At 40.1% G+C, this 15,481-nt stretch overlaps 2 protein-coding genes across 7 annotated transcripts in view; one reads left to right on the top strand and one right to left on the bottom strand.

The window, feature by feature from the left end:
- The window catches only part of CIT (citron rho-interacting serine/threonine kinase), a 150,541-nt gene extending 136,503 nt beyond the window's left edge, over positions 1–14,038 (bottom strand). For all 5 annotated transcript variants that reach the window (XM_075898126.2, XM_075898129.2, XM_089775208.1 and 2 more), the window contains exons 1-7: positions 13,962–14,038; positions 11,032–11,156; positions 9,812–9,953; positions 8,030–8,205; positions 7,218–7,319; positions 6,441–6,583; positions 5,016–5,109 (exon numbers count right to left, since the gene is read on the bottom strand). In XM_075898126.2, coding sequence (XP_075754241.1) covers positions 5,016–5,109; positions 6,441–6,583; positions 7,218–7,319; positions 8,030–8,205; positions 9,812–9,953; positions 11,032–11,127 — 753 coding nt within the window. In that variant the 5' untranslated portion in view covers positions 11,128–11,156; positions 13,962–14,038. The remainder of the gene's footprint in view (positions 1–5,015; positions 5,110–6,440; positions 6,584–7,217; positions 7,320–8,029; positions 8,206–9,811; positions 9,954–11,031; positions 11,157–13,961) is intronic.
- An 80-nt stretch (positions 14,039–14,118) lies between these two features.
- Positions 14,119–15,481, top strand: part of BICDL1 (BICD family like cargo adaptor 1) — a 179,527-nt gene continuing 178,164 nt past the window's right edge. The window contains exon 1 of one of the 2 annotated variants that reach the window (XM_075898124.2): positions 14,119–14,372. The gene's annotated coding sequence lies outside the window, so the exon portion shown is untranslated. The remainder of the gene's footprint in view (positions 14,373–15,481) is intronic. The other variant, XM_089775211.1, reaches the window with a different exon arrangement.

Raw genomic sequence — 15,481 nt, 5'->3', positions numbered from 1 at the left:
CAAATAAAGACATTGCTTGTGAAGTTACAAGTCTTGCCCTCAGTTATTTTCCTGGCACTGAAATTATTTGTTCTTCTTGCTTATAGAGAGAGACATCTGGTTTTACACCCCTGTTTATGAGTAAATGTATGAGGTAGTAGCATTCTCAGAAAAGAATCAGAGAGCAAGGTAATTAGCATGTAGTTACAGTGGTAGGGAAACTGAAAATAACTTTCCATAAAATTATTCATCACATGGAATGACTTAACAGATTAAAATAGCTAATTGTTACTACAAGCCACATAAAACTGAAGTAACCAAGACTTAGAATATTGCATTCTAAAAAAAATATGAGATACCACGTCACTAATCTCTGATGTTTTAAGCGTTATGCATGTTATGCAACATTAATTGACATTAATAGGAATATGCAGCTGAATTCTCATGCGCAAGTAAAATTTAGGGATCAACATTGCTCAGCATGACTTTCCTGCCCTATATGACACCCATCATTCTCCCCTACCATTCCATTCTGCATATGTCACCAGTAAACTAAAAGTTACAAGAATCCTAGTCTCTCAAGAGCTCTGACCAGATTCTTCAAGAACCAGAATTATAGTCATTTTCACATTACTACTGGCACAAGGATGAAACAAAACATTAGGGGAGAAAATGCAGTAACCAAGAGGATGAAGACATGAGAAAGAAGAAAAGAGTGAACATAAAAGGTAATAAAAAAGTATAGGGACTCTGAGAAAGCAAAGATTTGGAAGATAAGAGTAGAATGTACAAGGGAAGATTGTGATAAAAAAGGCTATTTCTATAAATTCCAACTACACACAATAAAAACAGGCTCTAGTCAAAAAATGTCTATATATAAATATAATATACCTCAATATTTTAATTTCAAATTCCCACCTCTTAATATGTTTGCAGTATTTTAAGTTTAGAAACATCCTGTAAAGATAGCTAAACATAAACAAGGTTTTATTCAATTTGAAAGAATTGTGTTTGGACTCCAACCCCAAAAGATTACAATATGACTACTTTTAAAACTGGAATATCACTACAGTTCAAGATATGACATCCTCATGCAAATTTTGAATTAGAGATATTGAATTGTTTAATCAGCTAATTGAGTAGTCAATAGAATTTCCATCAACTGCTCGATTAATTGATAAGGGGGGAAACTGCAGAGCCACAACAGGGTTAGCTCAGGGTTGGGAGCTAATCCTGCTGTGGCTCTGTCTTTTAAACATAGTAATAGCCACCTGGCTCTTGCTACATTTAAAAGGCAAAGGTGCACGAGCAGGTAATTAGCTGTCCTGACATGCGCCCAGTCCCAGATGCTGTGCCTCTGCTTTAAAAGCATTGTTGCTTTTAAAGCAGAGGCACAGCATCTGGGACTGGGTGCATGCCAGGACAGATGATTCCTGGCTCGCACCTGGTCCCCTGCTGCACCTCTGCCTCCCAGCAGAGACAATTCAGGGCAGAACTGGCTCCTGCTCCAGCCCCCCTGCTGCCTCTAATAGAGGCAGCAAGGTGGGGGAAGTGACTAGTTGAGTAGTCACTCAACTGCCCTATAAGCATATGCTTATCAAGTAGTCAACTACTCAACTAGCTGCTTACATCCCTACTTTGAATACATTTAATCCTGATTCAGAAAGGAAATCCACTGTACTATCCAATTGCTTAAGTACTGCACATGTTTAAGTATGTTGACAAGCCAGGGTGTTGCTGCAGAAAAATCCTTTACACCCTTGATGGCAATGGGGGACCTCAACTACCCAGACATATGTTGGGAAAATATCACAGCAAGACACAGATTATCCAACAAGTTCTTGTAATGTACTGGAGATTTTTTTTTTAATTTTAGAAGGTGGAAAATGCTATAAGAAGAGACACTTTTCTAGATTTGATTTTGACATACAAGGAGGAACTGGTTGAGAATCTTAAAGTGGAAGGCAGCTTGGGTGAAAATGATCATGAATTGATGAGAGTTCATGATTCAAAGAAATAGTATGATGGAAAACAGCAAATTAAAAATAGATTTCAAGAAGACATTCTGTTGAAAACTTAGAGAGTTGGTAAGTAACAGTCTCGGGAAACAAATCTAAGAGGAAAAACAATTCACGATAGTTGGCAGTTTTCAAAAAGGCAGTAAGGGCACAAAAGCAATCTATTCCACTGTTTAGGAAAGATAGACAGTATGGCAGGAGACCACCCTGGCTTATTTAAGAGATCTTGAATGATCTAAAAATCAAAAAAGAGTCCTACAAAAGTGGAAGGTAGATCAAATTACAAAGGATGATATAAACAAACAACATAAACATGTAGGGGCAAAATCAGAAAGCTGAAGACACAAAACAAGCTTAATCTAGCCAAAGACATTAAAAAATGCATTAGAAGCAAGTGGAAGACTGAGGACAAGATATATCCATTATTCAGTGAAGAGGGAGAAACAGTACGGGAACATCTACACTGCACAGCTATTTCAGGATATCAGAGGTATCCCAAAATAGCTACCTCACGTCTACAGAAAACTGCCTCTTATTTTGAAGAATATTTTGAAATAACAGGCACGCTATTTCACCATCCCGGTAAACCTCATTGCATAAGGGATAAGGAATGGCTCAAAATAGTGCATTATTTCAAAATTTGGTGCTGTGTAGATGTGCCAAATTTCAAAATAGCCTATTTAGAAATAGATTTGAAATAAGATACACGATTTGCGTGGCGCAAATTGTGTATCTTATTTCGAGTTGAGGGTGTTGGAAGAGCGTAAGTGGGGTTCCACAGGGATCAGTTCTGGGACTACTTATGCTCAGTATCTTCACCTATGGGTGCGATAATGACATCGAAAAATATGCTCATAAAGTGTGTGGATAATACTGGGAGAAATTGCAAGTGCTTTAGAGGATAGTAGAATTATAATTCAAAATGATCTGTACAAACTGGAGAAATGGTCTAAGGTAAACAGGATGAGGTTCAGTAAGGACAAATGTAAACTGCGTATCTTATTTTGATTCTATTTCAAAATAGCGTATTTTAAAATTTGGCGCATCTACACAGCGCCAAATTTCAAACAACATACTGTTTCGAGATATCCCTTAACCATCATGAAAAGAGGGTTACAGATATGCTGAGTGCCCATTATTTCAAAAAATATTTTGAAATAATGGGCATCTTGTTAAGACTCAGGGTAGCTCCGGTATCCTGAAATAGCTTTACTGTGTAGATGTATCCAGAGAATGGAAAATGACTGCATAGGAAGGAGTACTGTGGAAAAAGATGTAGAAGTCATAGTGGACCACAAGCTAAATGAGAGTCAACAGTATAATACTTTAAAAAAAAAACCCACATACACAAATGAAATCATCATTCTGGGATGCATTAGCAGGAGTGATGTAATCAAGACATGAGAAGTATTTTGTCTCCTCTACTCTGCATTGATTAGGCCTCAACTGGAGCACTGTGTCAGTTCTGGGCACCACATTTCAAGAAAGATGGGGACAAATTAGAAAGTCCAGAGAAGAGCAACAAAAGCAATTCAAGGTTTAGAAAACATGATTCTATGAGGGAAGAACTAGGTTTGTTTTGTCTGAAAGAGAGAAGACTGAGAGGAGGCATAACAGTTTTCAAGTATCTAAAAGTGTGTTACAAGGAGGAGGCTTTAATCTCTGAGGATAAGACGAGAAACAATGGATTTAAACTGCAGCAAAGGAGGTTTAGGTTGGACGTTAGGAAAAATTTAAGTTAAGGTTAAGCACTGGAACAAATTACCTAGGGAGGTTGTGGAATCTCCATCATTGGAGATTTTAAGAGCAGTTTATACAAACACCTATCAAGAATGGACTAGATGGTGGTTGGCCCTGCTGTGAGTGCAAGAGACTGGACTTGATAACCTCTAGAGGTCCTTCCAATTCTAAAATTCTATGGGGATTTTTGTCCTGGATTTCTGAAAGATCTGATACATGTAGTCAAATAGTATGGTTCACTCAAATATTTTAGTGAAAACTTTTGTCATACCAATGCAAAATACAGTAAAAACCCTTTCTCAGCATGCTGGTAGAACAGTGTATACTGGGAAATTTAAAATGGCAATTACCTTTGGAGTGTGGGGGGAATTTGTGTTCGGGGCAAGGATGTTAGAGGAGCTGCAGGGCACAGGCTCCAGGAGAGGCTTGGGATGCAAGAAGGACTTGGAATATCAAATGGGAAAAGGTGATCACCTCCAGCAACCCCCTCCGTGTCCCTGCTTCTCCTGACTGATGTAAGACTAGGCAGCTCTGCTGCACATTGCCTTAATTTGAAGGTGTTGCTCCCCACAGCTCCCATTGACTGCAGTTCCTGGCCAATGGGCATGGAGCTGCAAAGTCAGCACTCAAGAAGCAAGAATAGAGGCAATGTAAATGCAGAACTGCTTAGCCACATCTCCGTCAGCAACAGCAGGGACGGGAGCCACTTGTGGAGGTGAGTGTCCCCCCCATCCAGCACCCCAATCCTCTCCCAACCACAGCCTAAGCCCCCTCCTGGGCCCAAACTCCCTCCAGAGCATGCCCTGCAGCCCCTCCCACACCCCAGTCCCCAACCAATCCTTTAGCAACTGCGCTATGAACTATGCTTTTTATGCAGATTAGAAATGCCATCTTTTGAGCTTGCTGATAGGTGAAGTGCCAGATAAAAGGGTTTTTACTACATCTTTTAGAGGAAAAAAAGGAAAATCAATAGCAAAGAAAATCTTTTAAAGTATGAATTCATACTGAAACACAGTCTTCGTACCATGAGAAGGGAAAGCACCGTAAAAGATTTGCCCTTGCCTTACCTCAGACTGAAAACCTGTATAAGCTAATCTGTTTATAGACCTACCTACAGCAATGAAACATATTCAAAGACAAAAAGTATTATCATTAGCACTCCATATCATATGGAAAAGTATAAAGTATCAAAAGTCAGGAATGGACATGAAATTGGTTTTCATTTTTGGCTGAACTATCCAAACAAGATATAGAGAAAATTTAAAGACACTTTATTACCATTTTGTTCGTTGTCATTTTGGCAGCTGACCCAAAGTCCACAAGTTTAATGTGTCCTAGTCGGTCAATGAGAATGTTTTCTGGTTTGATATCTCTGTAAGCAGGAACAACAAAATCAATAATCTCTCTACACTAGTTAGTAGCTGTTCACTTCTACATAACATCTCCTTACTATTCAATCTGAGTACGTCTAGACTACAGGCTTTTATCAACAGAAGCTCTGTTGAAAGATACTGTCGACAAAGAGCGAGTAGACTACAGCCAGTTCTGTCGACAAAGCAAGCCATTTTTTCGACAGAGAGTCTAGATGCTCTCTTTTGAAAAAGCACAGTGTGGATGCAATAGTGCCTTTTGTTGACAGAATTCTGTCGACAAAAGGCGTTATTCCTCATAGAATGAGGTTTACAGCCGTCGACAAAACTGCCACGTTCTGTCAACTTACTGTCGACAGAACACGGCGGTAGTGTAGACGCAGGTATAGTTTTGTCGACAAAAGTCCACTTTTGTCAACAAAACCCTGTAGTCCAGACCCACCCTCTGGGTCTACTCAAATGCATATTGTTCTTCAAAACCCTACATAGGGATTCTGTGGGGTCCAGACTTCCAGTTGTTGCTCCACTCATGACTTGGGTTTTAGGCAGTCAACTACTGAGTTTTTCCCACTGGAAGGTAGAGGAACCAACAAATATATGTCTTTCAGCAGAAAGAAAAGGGAAGAGAGGAGCTGGTGTTGCATCGCCATTCCATGACACACCAGAGTGTTGAGCTTAAATGGCAAGGAAACATCATATGGATCTCAACCTAAAACCATAAAATCAACTTAATTTGTTTTTTCAAACTCCATTTAAAGCCAAGGAGTCTTCCAGCTGCTGAAAGTCTGTAAGTTGTTGTCCTACACACAACAGCTGCTGTTGGTTGGAACATACCTATTACAGGTCCATAGGGCTGAACACCTAAGGTATCAAATTGTAATGCCAAACATGTCCTATAGTGATGATTTTGTTAGAAATTCTTTTACTGCATACATTCACCCAGGTATTGTAACATACTATCTGGTTTTATTCTTCCACAATACTCATCTCACTTCAATAACGGTTAACAGTTCAAATAGTCGATTTTATTATTTGGTGCCAAGATATCCAAACTCAAGTGCTGCAAAATGTCTTCATATTTCTATAATACAAAACAACTTAATGAACTTACCTGTAGCCATCCTTTCATATTAGCTTAAGAATTTATATCAAACTTAATGCCTTCAGCTACTACAGCTGGGATACAACTAGTTTTGTAATATTCTTCCTTATATGTATGAGAGAGGTCCAAGGAAGCAGATGTCACATGAGACTTGGAGTTCACCACTCCAATATCCATTTCAGAATTGTACTGATAAAATCATAAGTGTATTTCAAAGAAATGTGCTCCTACCGGTGTACATAGCCCATGTGATGAACACTGTGAATGGCCAAAACCAGCTCTGCTAAATAAAACTGCACCATGGTTTCATCTAGTTGGTCTTCATATCGGTTTAAGAGTGACAATAGGTCTCCTCCAGGCTGATACTCCATAACCTGAAAGAAATATTATTGACATGGTTGTAGTTTAGACACACAAAAACACATCCCATTAAAATACTATAGTGGCCAGTTAATCTTATAGTTAGGCTTATAAGAATATTTTATCAGTAAATATAGAAAAACATCAATTTCACCATACCCGCACAAAGCTATGGAAAACTATATCCACTGATAACAGAAATCTACATGCAGGCCAAGAAAGAAAAATGCTGCTTATTAGAGTTTAAGGCCAAAATTTTGACATACAATGTGATAGTTTCTGTTTTAACATTTATAAATCTTTAACTTTTTGAATATTTGTGTTTATCCTTAAATAATTATTGTCTGACAAACAATACTTTCCCACAGCTGCAAAAATAGAAATCAGTTAAAATATTTTTAATATATTTAGGACCCATAATTTTACCTAACTATGCAAACAAATTGATAAAAATAGAAAAATGTTTAAAATAAAAAATTCTTCTTCATTGACATTATATAAAAACCAAATTCTGCCAAGCCTACTTACTGTGTAGGAGAATTTATATAACGAAAAGTACAACCTTCAGCCAACAAAATGCTGTTTAATACAGTATGGAAAAGTTCAACCTTAAGCACCACAGAAGAGAGAAAAAAATTCTAGACATACCAAGTAGAGATTTTTTTTGTCCTGAAATGCACAGTGTAACTGTGGGATCCAAGTACTGGTACTCCGAGATAATATACTCCGTTCTGCCTCAAAAAATGACACCTACAAAAAGGCAATGTATTACTTTTGTTCCTCATAAAAAGTTGCAGAATGGATTAGAATTCCCTATTTCCAGAAAATCATCCATCCTTTCCATAAGTTTATAATGTGCCATTTATTAAAAAATTACTTACAAGCCATCACCTGCCACTAACATGTTGTGTGAGCTGGGAAAGTCATTTTACCCCTTCGTATCTCTGTTTCCCTTCATTGCCTTGTATGTTTAGATAGGAAGCTCTCCAGGGTAACATCACCTCATTACATGCTTGCATGATATCTAGTATAATGAAGCCTCAATCTCATTTGGCACTTTTAGGCACTTCTATAATAAAAATAGCACCACTACCAGTTGCGGAAAAACAAAATCAGACCAGAACAAGAACCTATGTTAGTACAATTAAGACTGAGCATCCCATGATCAATTCTGAAAGAAATACACAGAGTGAAACATTAGATTACAATGCTACCTTGAATGCAATTCATTCAATAAGATTTCTAGCACTCTAGCTAATCCTAAATCACCTTGCACATGAGATGAAATAAGAGCATAACTCTCTATTATATCATTTTACTCCAAGCTAGAACCATTTTTCCCCATCAAAGTTTTTAATCAAAGATTAATAATAGAGGAAAGAAAATGCTCCTGGCCACCAGATCACATTTTATAAGTTTTCAGATAATTAAAAGAATACACAATGGATGAATACACATACATGTTCTTGCACCAACAAGGACTCTTTGCTCATCACTTTCATGGCATAGATATCACCAGTCATCTTCTCTCTCACCACTTGTACTTCTGCAAAATGACCACTTCCCACCAGATTTTTCACTTCAAAATCCTTCGCACTGGGCAGCAGTTCTCGTAACTCAGCTATAGTCTCTGAATCTGCACAAAATGAAAGTTATTTTACATTAGATGGTAACATCTTGTGAGGATTACATTTTTATGAAAGGAAGAAATATTCCTTCAGTTTGAAGCCCTCAAAAAGTATTAAATTATTATATAATTTGCTTGTTTACCTGAGATTTTAGAGTTAGGAAATTCAAAGTTTGCACAGCAATCAGAACTCAGCCCCCTTCATAGCATCACAGAAATCAGAAATGAAGGAGACATATCTGACCATCTCAACCATCTTCTGCCATTACCAAACCAGTCTCTCCAGTCTATACCATGTTAGAATGCTTTGTACAGTCTAGTTTTAAAAGTCAAATGGTAGGGTTTTCATCACTTCCTCAAAATTTCCCCCAAGAAACATATTCTATAATCTAACAAAAAATATTAACAATTTTCTGCTTGATATTCAACCTAAATTTTCCTTTGTTCAATTTATCCCATTATTCCTTGAAATAGTTCTTTGGATCATGAAAATCTGTGAGTGCCATAGTGGACCCAAGATGACTAGATAATTTCATGGAGGTTAGGTCCATAAAAGGCTATTAGCCAGGGGATAAAATGGTGTCCTTGGCCTCTGTTTGTCAGAGGCTGGAGAGGGATGGCAGGAGACAAATCGCTTGATCATTGTCTTCGGTCCACCCTCTCTGGGGCACCTGGTGCTGGCCACTGTTGGTAGACAGGATACTGGGCTAGATGGACCTTTGGTCTGACCCAGTACGGCCATTCTTATGTTCTTATGTCTTAACAGCCTGACAACACAAGGCATTCTAGCCCTTCTCTTTTAGTTGTTTATTATTTATTATTATTATTTGTTAGAAACTAGAGGCTCCAGCTGTGACTGGGGCTTTATTGCACCAGGTTCTGTACAAGCACGCCTGCCTCTCAAAAGCTCATAGTCTTAATAAACAGAACAATAAAATGGCAAGAAAGGAATCAGATGCACAGAGATAAGTGATCACTTAATCAATTAGACTCTTTCTTATTTTAAGTCTTTTCAAACACTGGTGATTTATCTTCATATATAATAATTGGAATTCATCAAATGGAACTATTTTAGATAGTTATTCTAATTGATTGTAATACAGTTCACTTTAGAATCTCAGCATATCACTAGTAAAATGGGTTTACTCTGATTGAAAACATTTCTTAGGTGTCAACCTGTTGAATACAGGATATACCCACCCACTCGTTTACATACATGTATAATATAGAATATCTAAAATATTAGAACAGGATAGAATAATTAAATATTTATCTTTCTTTTTAAATCAGTTCCTTCAATCTTTTAATTTTTTGCATGTTCTCAAAATCCTTTCAGTTGGTTCACATCTGTCAGTGGTTTATATCCAGAACAATATTGTATGCAGTACATTGAGGGGCTTACAACAGAAGTGCCACCTCGGTTGTAAGTGTAAAATCATAACTACATAGCATGATAGGAAGGATGTAATTTAAATATCTCAGATGACTACAAGTGGACCTTTGCATATATACAGCGCGGCAATAAGTTCAGTGGAGTTCCACAAATTCAGGAGTCTGCCCATACTATTAACCACTATTCATTAATCAGTTCTAGACTTAATCTCAGAAAACTTACACTTTTTTACAAAATTGCCTATGTGTTTAATTTTCATTAAAGCAGGATTGCTGCATTCTTCAAAAAGAACAAATAGGGAATCAAGGATGCCTTCCCGGGAGAGAGGAGACATCTGCTGTTGAGTCACAAAAGGTAGCTTCCCCTGAAAAAAAAAAGCAACAGCAGATGGAGTCTCAGATAATAATGAAAAGCCTCAAATCAATAACATATGTATAGGAACAAATTATATATTATCTGTAACAGAAAAATCACTGCTTCAGAAATTAAACAAATAATATTGTAGAGGTTTGTTTTAAATACATTAGATCATTGTGTGCATCACTAATCACTATTACAAATGTTTTACTTTTTTCCTTGAAGAAAACTTTCAGACAGCAAAAAAGCCAAATTACGTCATTTGTGTTCTGTTTTTAGGTCCTCTGAATGCTTTTGATTGAAGTTGTCCTATTTTTATACTAGCCCATGGATTTTGCTGAATTCTGAGATATCTAGGCAATCACCAAACCAACTTACTTGAAGGAAAAGCTGTTGGAATCTGGGACACTAATTGAAAAAGAGGTGCTCAGGGACACTAATTGAAAAAGAGGTGCTCATAATGAAGCTAATTAGTCAGATGATGCTTATGACCACCCTCGTTGCAAGTGAGAAGCCTGCAAAGACAACAAGTCCTAACATGCAAAGTTCGGTCTTTATCTCAAGAGAGCCCACTCAGCTTCAGATGCTCCATTTGAATCTGAAATCTATAGTACATGAGCAGCAGCTCTATATTAAAAGCAGGTCAGCTGCAACCATCTACACTGTATGAAGACTTTGAGTAACTAGTACAGTGTTTCTTAAACTTTTTAAGACCAAGGAACACCAAACAATATATATATTTTTTATGAGGAACACAAGGAGTTTTTTGTTGAGTAAAAAAAAAGGGAGGGGGGAGTTATTGACCCTCCCCACCAAAAAAGGGGTTAGGAGGAAGTTATTGAGCAAAAAAATGCCTGCCCCTTTAAGAGTGGCCATTTTGAACTCTGTTGTTCTCCACAGCACGCCTCCAACTGCCTCGGAACACAGTTTAAGAAACACTGATCTAGTAAGATCCTCTGTCCCATTCTACCAAAAAAATCAGTTCGGTAAAGCTTGATTACTCACACAACAGGAAACATTTTTATAAATGAATGAAGACTTAAATAAGATATAGTTCATCAGGTCTGAGGACAGCTTCACTATACCTGAAAGAGCAGGTTCAGCCGAGAAGCACGGCTGGCTATGGGCTCAATAGAGGTGGGCTCCATTGGACTACGCATGGCATATTTAAACTTCAACATCTTCAGCGTTTACCCCAGAAATATACATCCTAGAAAGAAAATTGAAAGAGCTGTCGAGTGGAGATATTTTGAATAAGGAGAAATTTTTAAAAAAATCTCAGACAATTCAAGCCAAAATGTAGATTTTGTAGAAATATTAAAAACTAATTAATGAGAAAGACTCCATGAAATCCACTAGGGTTCTCATTATTGCTAATATATCTTATGAGGAAGGCTCTCAGCTACAATAGCTATGGGCAGCAATAGAGAGCTATATGTAGGGCAAGACAAATAATAGATTTTTTCAGTTTAGTGGCCAAAGAGAAAAATCTGAAGAAAAAATTTCAGATTGCTCTGAACCAATAATATTTTGTTTTTTTCTTGCCTAAATAAAAACTGAAAAAGTTTCATTTTGGACATAAAATTAAACTTTTTTTTCTTTTTCAAAGAAGCTAGTTAAATTTAGCTAAAAGTATTAACCAAATGCCATCTGAAAAAAAAGTCTGATTTCCAAAGTGTCAAAAAGAAACATTTCAGCTTTTTAGAAATCATTCCTCTCATTTTTGTCTGAAATAATTTGTTGACCTGAATTTAAAAACAGGTTAAATGAACCCAGAGTTTCATTTTTGGTGAATACACTGTTTGCCAAAAAAATTCTCCCAGTACTAACTCCAAGATGCATAATGGTAACAGAAATGTTTGTGATTTTGTCAAGTTTCATTTTTAAAAAATCCAAACAAATTCTTTTAACTGAAATTGTTATTGCCAGTAAACATGTAGCTTTTTTTACATTTGAGGCACTTTTTAAACATCATATAATTAATCCTCATAATACCAGTATGAAGCCGAGAAAGCATTATCCCCGTTTTCAAAGGTCAAATACGTGATACAAGCAATGATTTCACTTAAGTGATTTCACTATATTGCAACAGAAATATATTGCAGAGCCAAATTTTGAACTCAGGAGTCTGAAGTTCCATACCCAACAGTAAGATCACCAAAACTCTCTCACCATTCCGAATGTATTTTTGTGAACCCAAACACTATGCTAGGATATGAGAATCAAAAAGTGGATAAATATTTTTTAAAAAAAGGAAAGTATCTAATTTATTTTCATTATCCAAGTAGGGATGTAAAGAGTTACAGTAACTGGTTACTCAATAAGCACACACCTTACTGGCATGTTTGCCAGATAACCGGTTAATCAACAGGGGACTGCTGCAGCGGGGTCCGGCTTGGCCAAAGCAGACTGTATTGTGGCAGGCCTGGCCAGGCTGGAGTTGTCCCCACCCGCACTACAACAAAATCCATGGCAGTTTAACGGGTTAACTTTTTAACCAGGATTTTATATCTTTACCAAGAAGAGCAGATTACAAAATGAAAAAAGGCCTTAGTGGTGGGGACGGTACTGTACTATCATCACATTTTCTCTTTTGTCTCTACTGCTGCCAGATTGTGTACTTCTGGTTCCAAAAGAGGGGCATAGCTGACTGGTCAGTTTGTAACTCTGGTGTTTATGTTTGAGGTTCTACTCTACCTGCTTTATAACCATGCAGTAGGCATGTCAGGTAGCCTAGTAAACTCATATCATAGGGCAATAACATCTCACCACAACATTTCACAATAAAATGGTTTAAGAGTCATCCATCCAACTAGTTAAGGGAGCACTCACACTTATGTTATCACCAAGCCTTCTGCTCCCAAAGGACAAGGCTGAGTGCTGTCACCACCCAAGCAGAACCTCAACCTGTGTGTGGGAGGGAGTTGTGACAACCCCCTGCCTAATTAGGGATGTTAGCTGGCTTGTAATTGAATAGCCATTTAAGCTCATCAAATGTTAGCATTTACACAACTATTTGATAGTCCATGGGAATAGGGAAGCCAATGTGCTCCTAGACACACTCCCGGGGAGCCCTCTGTCACCACACGCTGCTACTATCAGAGGCAGCAGTGCAGGGTGGCAGGCAGGAGCCAGTCCAGGAGGGGGTCCAGCTTCCCCCACAGACCGGTTCCATCAGCTGTGCTGCACTGCTGCCTCTGATAAAATCGATAGAGGCAGCAGTGCAGGATGGCAGCAGCTCCTTTCTGCGGGGTAGGAGGGAGGTTTGAGCACCTCATGGACAAGGGCTTGCTCCTTGGCTGCAGCCTCTGTCTGCATGGAGTTCATACTCCCCCCCCCCCCCCAGAACAGAGGCTGCTTTGGGACAACCACACACACACCCCCACAGGCTGCTGCCTCCAATAAAGAGCATGTAGTTGACAGGATTAACTGATAAGCCCAGGTTTATTAGTTAATCGTGTATCATCTGCATGTTGTCATCCCTATGCCTGGTAAAAGGATAATACAGGGTCTTGATCCCCTTCCACAAAGAAAGGGACTTAATGAGTCGGGGGGGGGGGGGGAGACTGCTGAACCCTGCTTCCAAGGAAAGCCCAGCTCTCTCATGACAAAATAAGGCAATAATGGAAAGGGCTGACTCCTCCCAAGAAGATCCCATCCCCTAATGAAAAGGGAATTGGGGATGGGAGCTTGACACCCCGCTCCCTGGAAAGGAGAGAAGTGGGGGTATATGCCCTGCAGAGAGAGCTCAGCACCCTCAAGGGACGTGGGCTAGATCCCAACTCTCCAACAAGAGCTAGGGAAGAAGCTCTCTAGAAAGGCACCCAATCGCTAATGAGGGGAGGCTAGTTGGGGGACTAACCCCCCCCCCCACGGGGAAAAGGTGCCCCCGGGCCAGGCAGAGCCCAAGAAAGTGGGCGGGGTAGAACCTGTCCTTTCGCTCCAGACACACAAACCCGCTCGCCAAGGCCTCAGCCATTCCCAGCAGCGCCCACCCCCAGGGCAGTCTACCCACCACCGCTCCGCTTTGCCGCCATCCAGGTTTGAACAGAGCCGGGCGGAGGGTGGGGGGGGAGGAGTCCTACGCCATCATTTCCGGTGACGCAGCGTAGACCTCCAGTCTTAGCCAATCCCCATTGTGCTTCCTGGTGACGTTTGCTCCACGCCCATAAACGTTCGCGCGTCAACCCCGCCCCTGTTCGCTGTGGGAGTTCGCTTGTAGGCTGATGCTCACGAGCTGGCGGGGAAGCGGAGGGGGGGGAGGGTTTAACGGTTCTAACCGTCACGCTTCCCGCGCCTCATCCTCCGCCCTCCGGAGGAGAGCGGGGCTGGGCTTTCCTGGAGGATGAGGCTGGTCCCGTGATCGCCGGAGGAGGCAGCCTGCGTTCCTCAGGAGAGCTCCTGGTTCTGCCCTTCACCCTAGCACGTAAGGCCTACCTGGGTGGGCCCACTATACAGGCGTGAGGGGGTAGTGCTGAGACAACGCCCCCAATGGGCGGTGGCGCATGGAGAAATGCGGGGGATGGGGAGGACATATGGTAGTACCTCACAGCTTCGTGCCGTCGCGTGAAGCAGTGGCAGCGCGGCCGTGTCTCCTGGGACAGTGGGTGTGAAGCCTGAGGCTGCCCTGCCGAGGTAAAATGTCCCTGAGTTTGCCTTGCAGCGTGAGGCTGTCTCAGAGCCAGTCGCATCGTGGCAGGCTGCATCGTGATACTGTGCAAAGACGGTGTTGGCCTTCCTAAAAATAGAACTGGGCCCCTCGACCTGTGAAATTTTGTCAGTCGATCAGCAATTATTTGACCATTGTCATATTCCAGCAAGAATGCCATGCTAGACAGCAGTCTGCCTTTTTGTGCCATGTTACCGTTTTTAGAACTTGGATTATGTTTCTCAATTGTCTGACTTAAAATAACCCAGTTTATGCATAAATATCCATCTGTAGCTAATAACACTTTGTCTGTTAGACACCATAAAGTATTATTCTTTTATTGCTGTTGTAATAAATTCATGCTTTAAGTGAGGTTTACTTTAACATTTACTGGTAAATTGACCAGTCCTTGGATTGTTCGGCTGCCCAACCCTAAAATCATCATATTTGAGTCTTTCAAAATCATCACATTGAGTCTCACTAAGCACTTTGGGTACGTCTAGACTACCAGACATAGTAAAATGAACCGGTGATTTAAATAATCGTCGCTTCATTTAAATTTACATGGCTGCCGCGCTGAGCCGACAAACAGCTGATCAGCTGTTTGTCGGCTCAGCGCGATAGTCTGGCCACTCCCCTGCCGACATCAAAGGTATTTGTCGACCACCCAGGTATGCCTCCTGGGATGAGGTTTACCTGGGTGGTCGACAGATACCTTTGATGTCGCCACCCGCACGTCCAGACTATCGCGCTGAGCCGACAAACAGCTAATCAGCTGTTTGTCGGCTCAGCGCGGCAGCCATGTAAATTTAAATGAAGCGGCGATTATTTAAATCGCCGCTTCATTTTCCTATGTCTGGTAGCCTAATCTACATGCCTCTGGCGAC

The sequence above is a fragment of the Pelodiscus sinensis genome, chromosome Z, assembly GCF_052426305.1.
Source record: "Pelodiscus sinensis isolate ZL-2025 chromosome Z, ASM5242630v1, whole genome shotgun sequence".
NCBI lineage: Eukaryota > Metazoa > Chordata > Testudines > Trionychidae > Pelodiscus > Pelodiscus sinensis.
The sequence above is the reverse complement of the archived record's forward strand: the minus strand, read 5'-3'. Positions and strand labels throughout refer to the sequence as shown.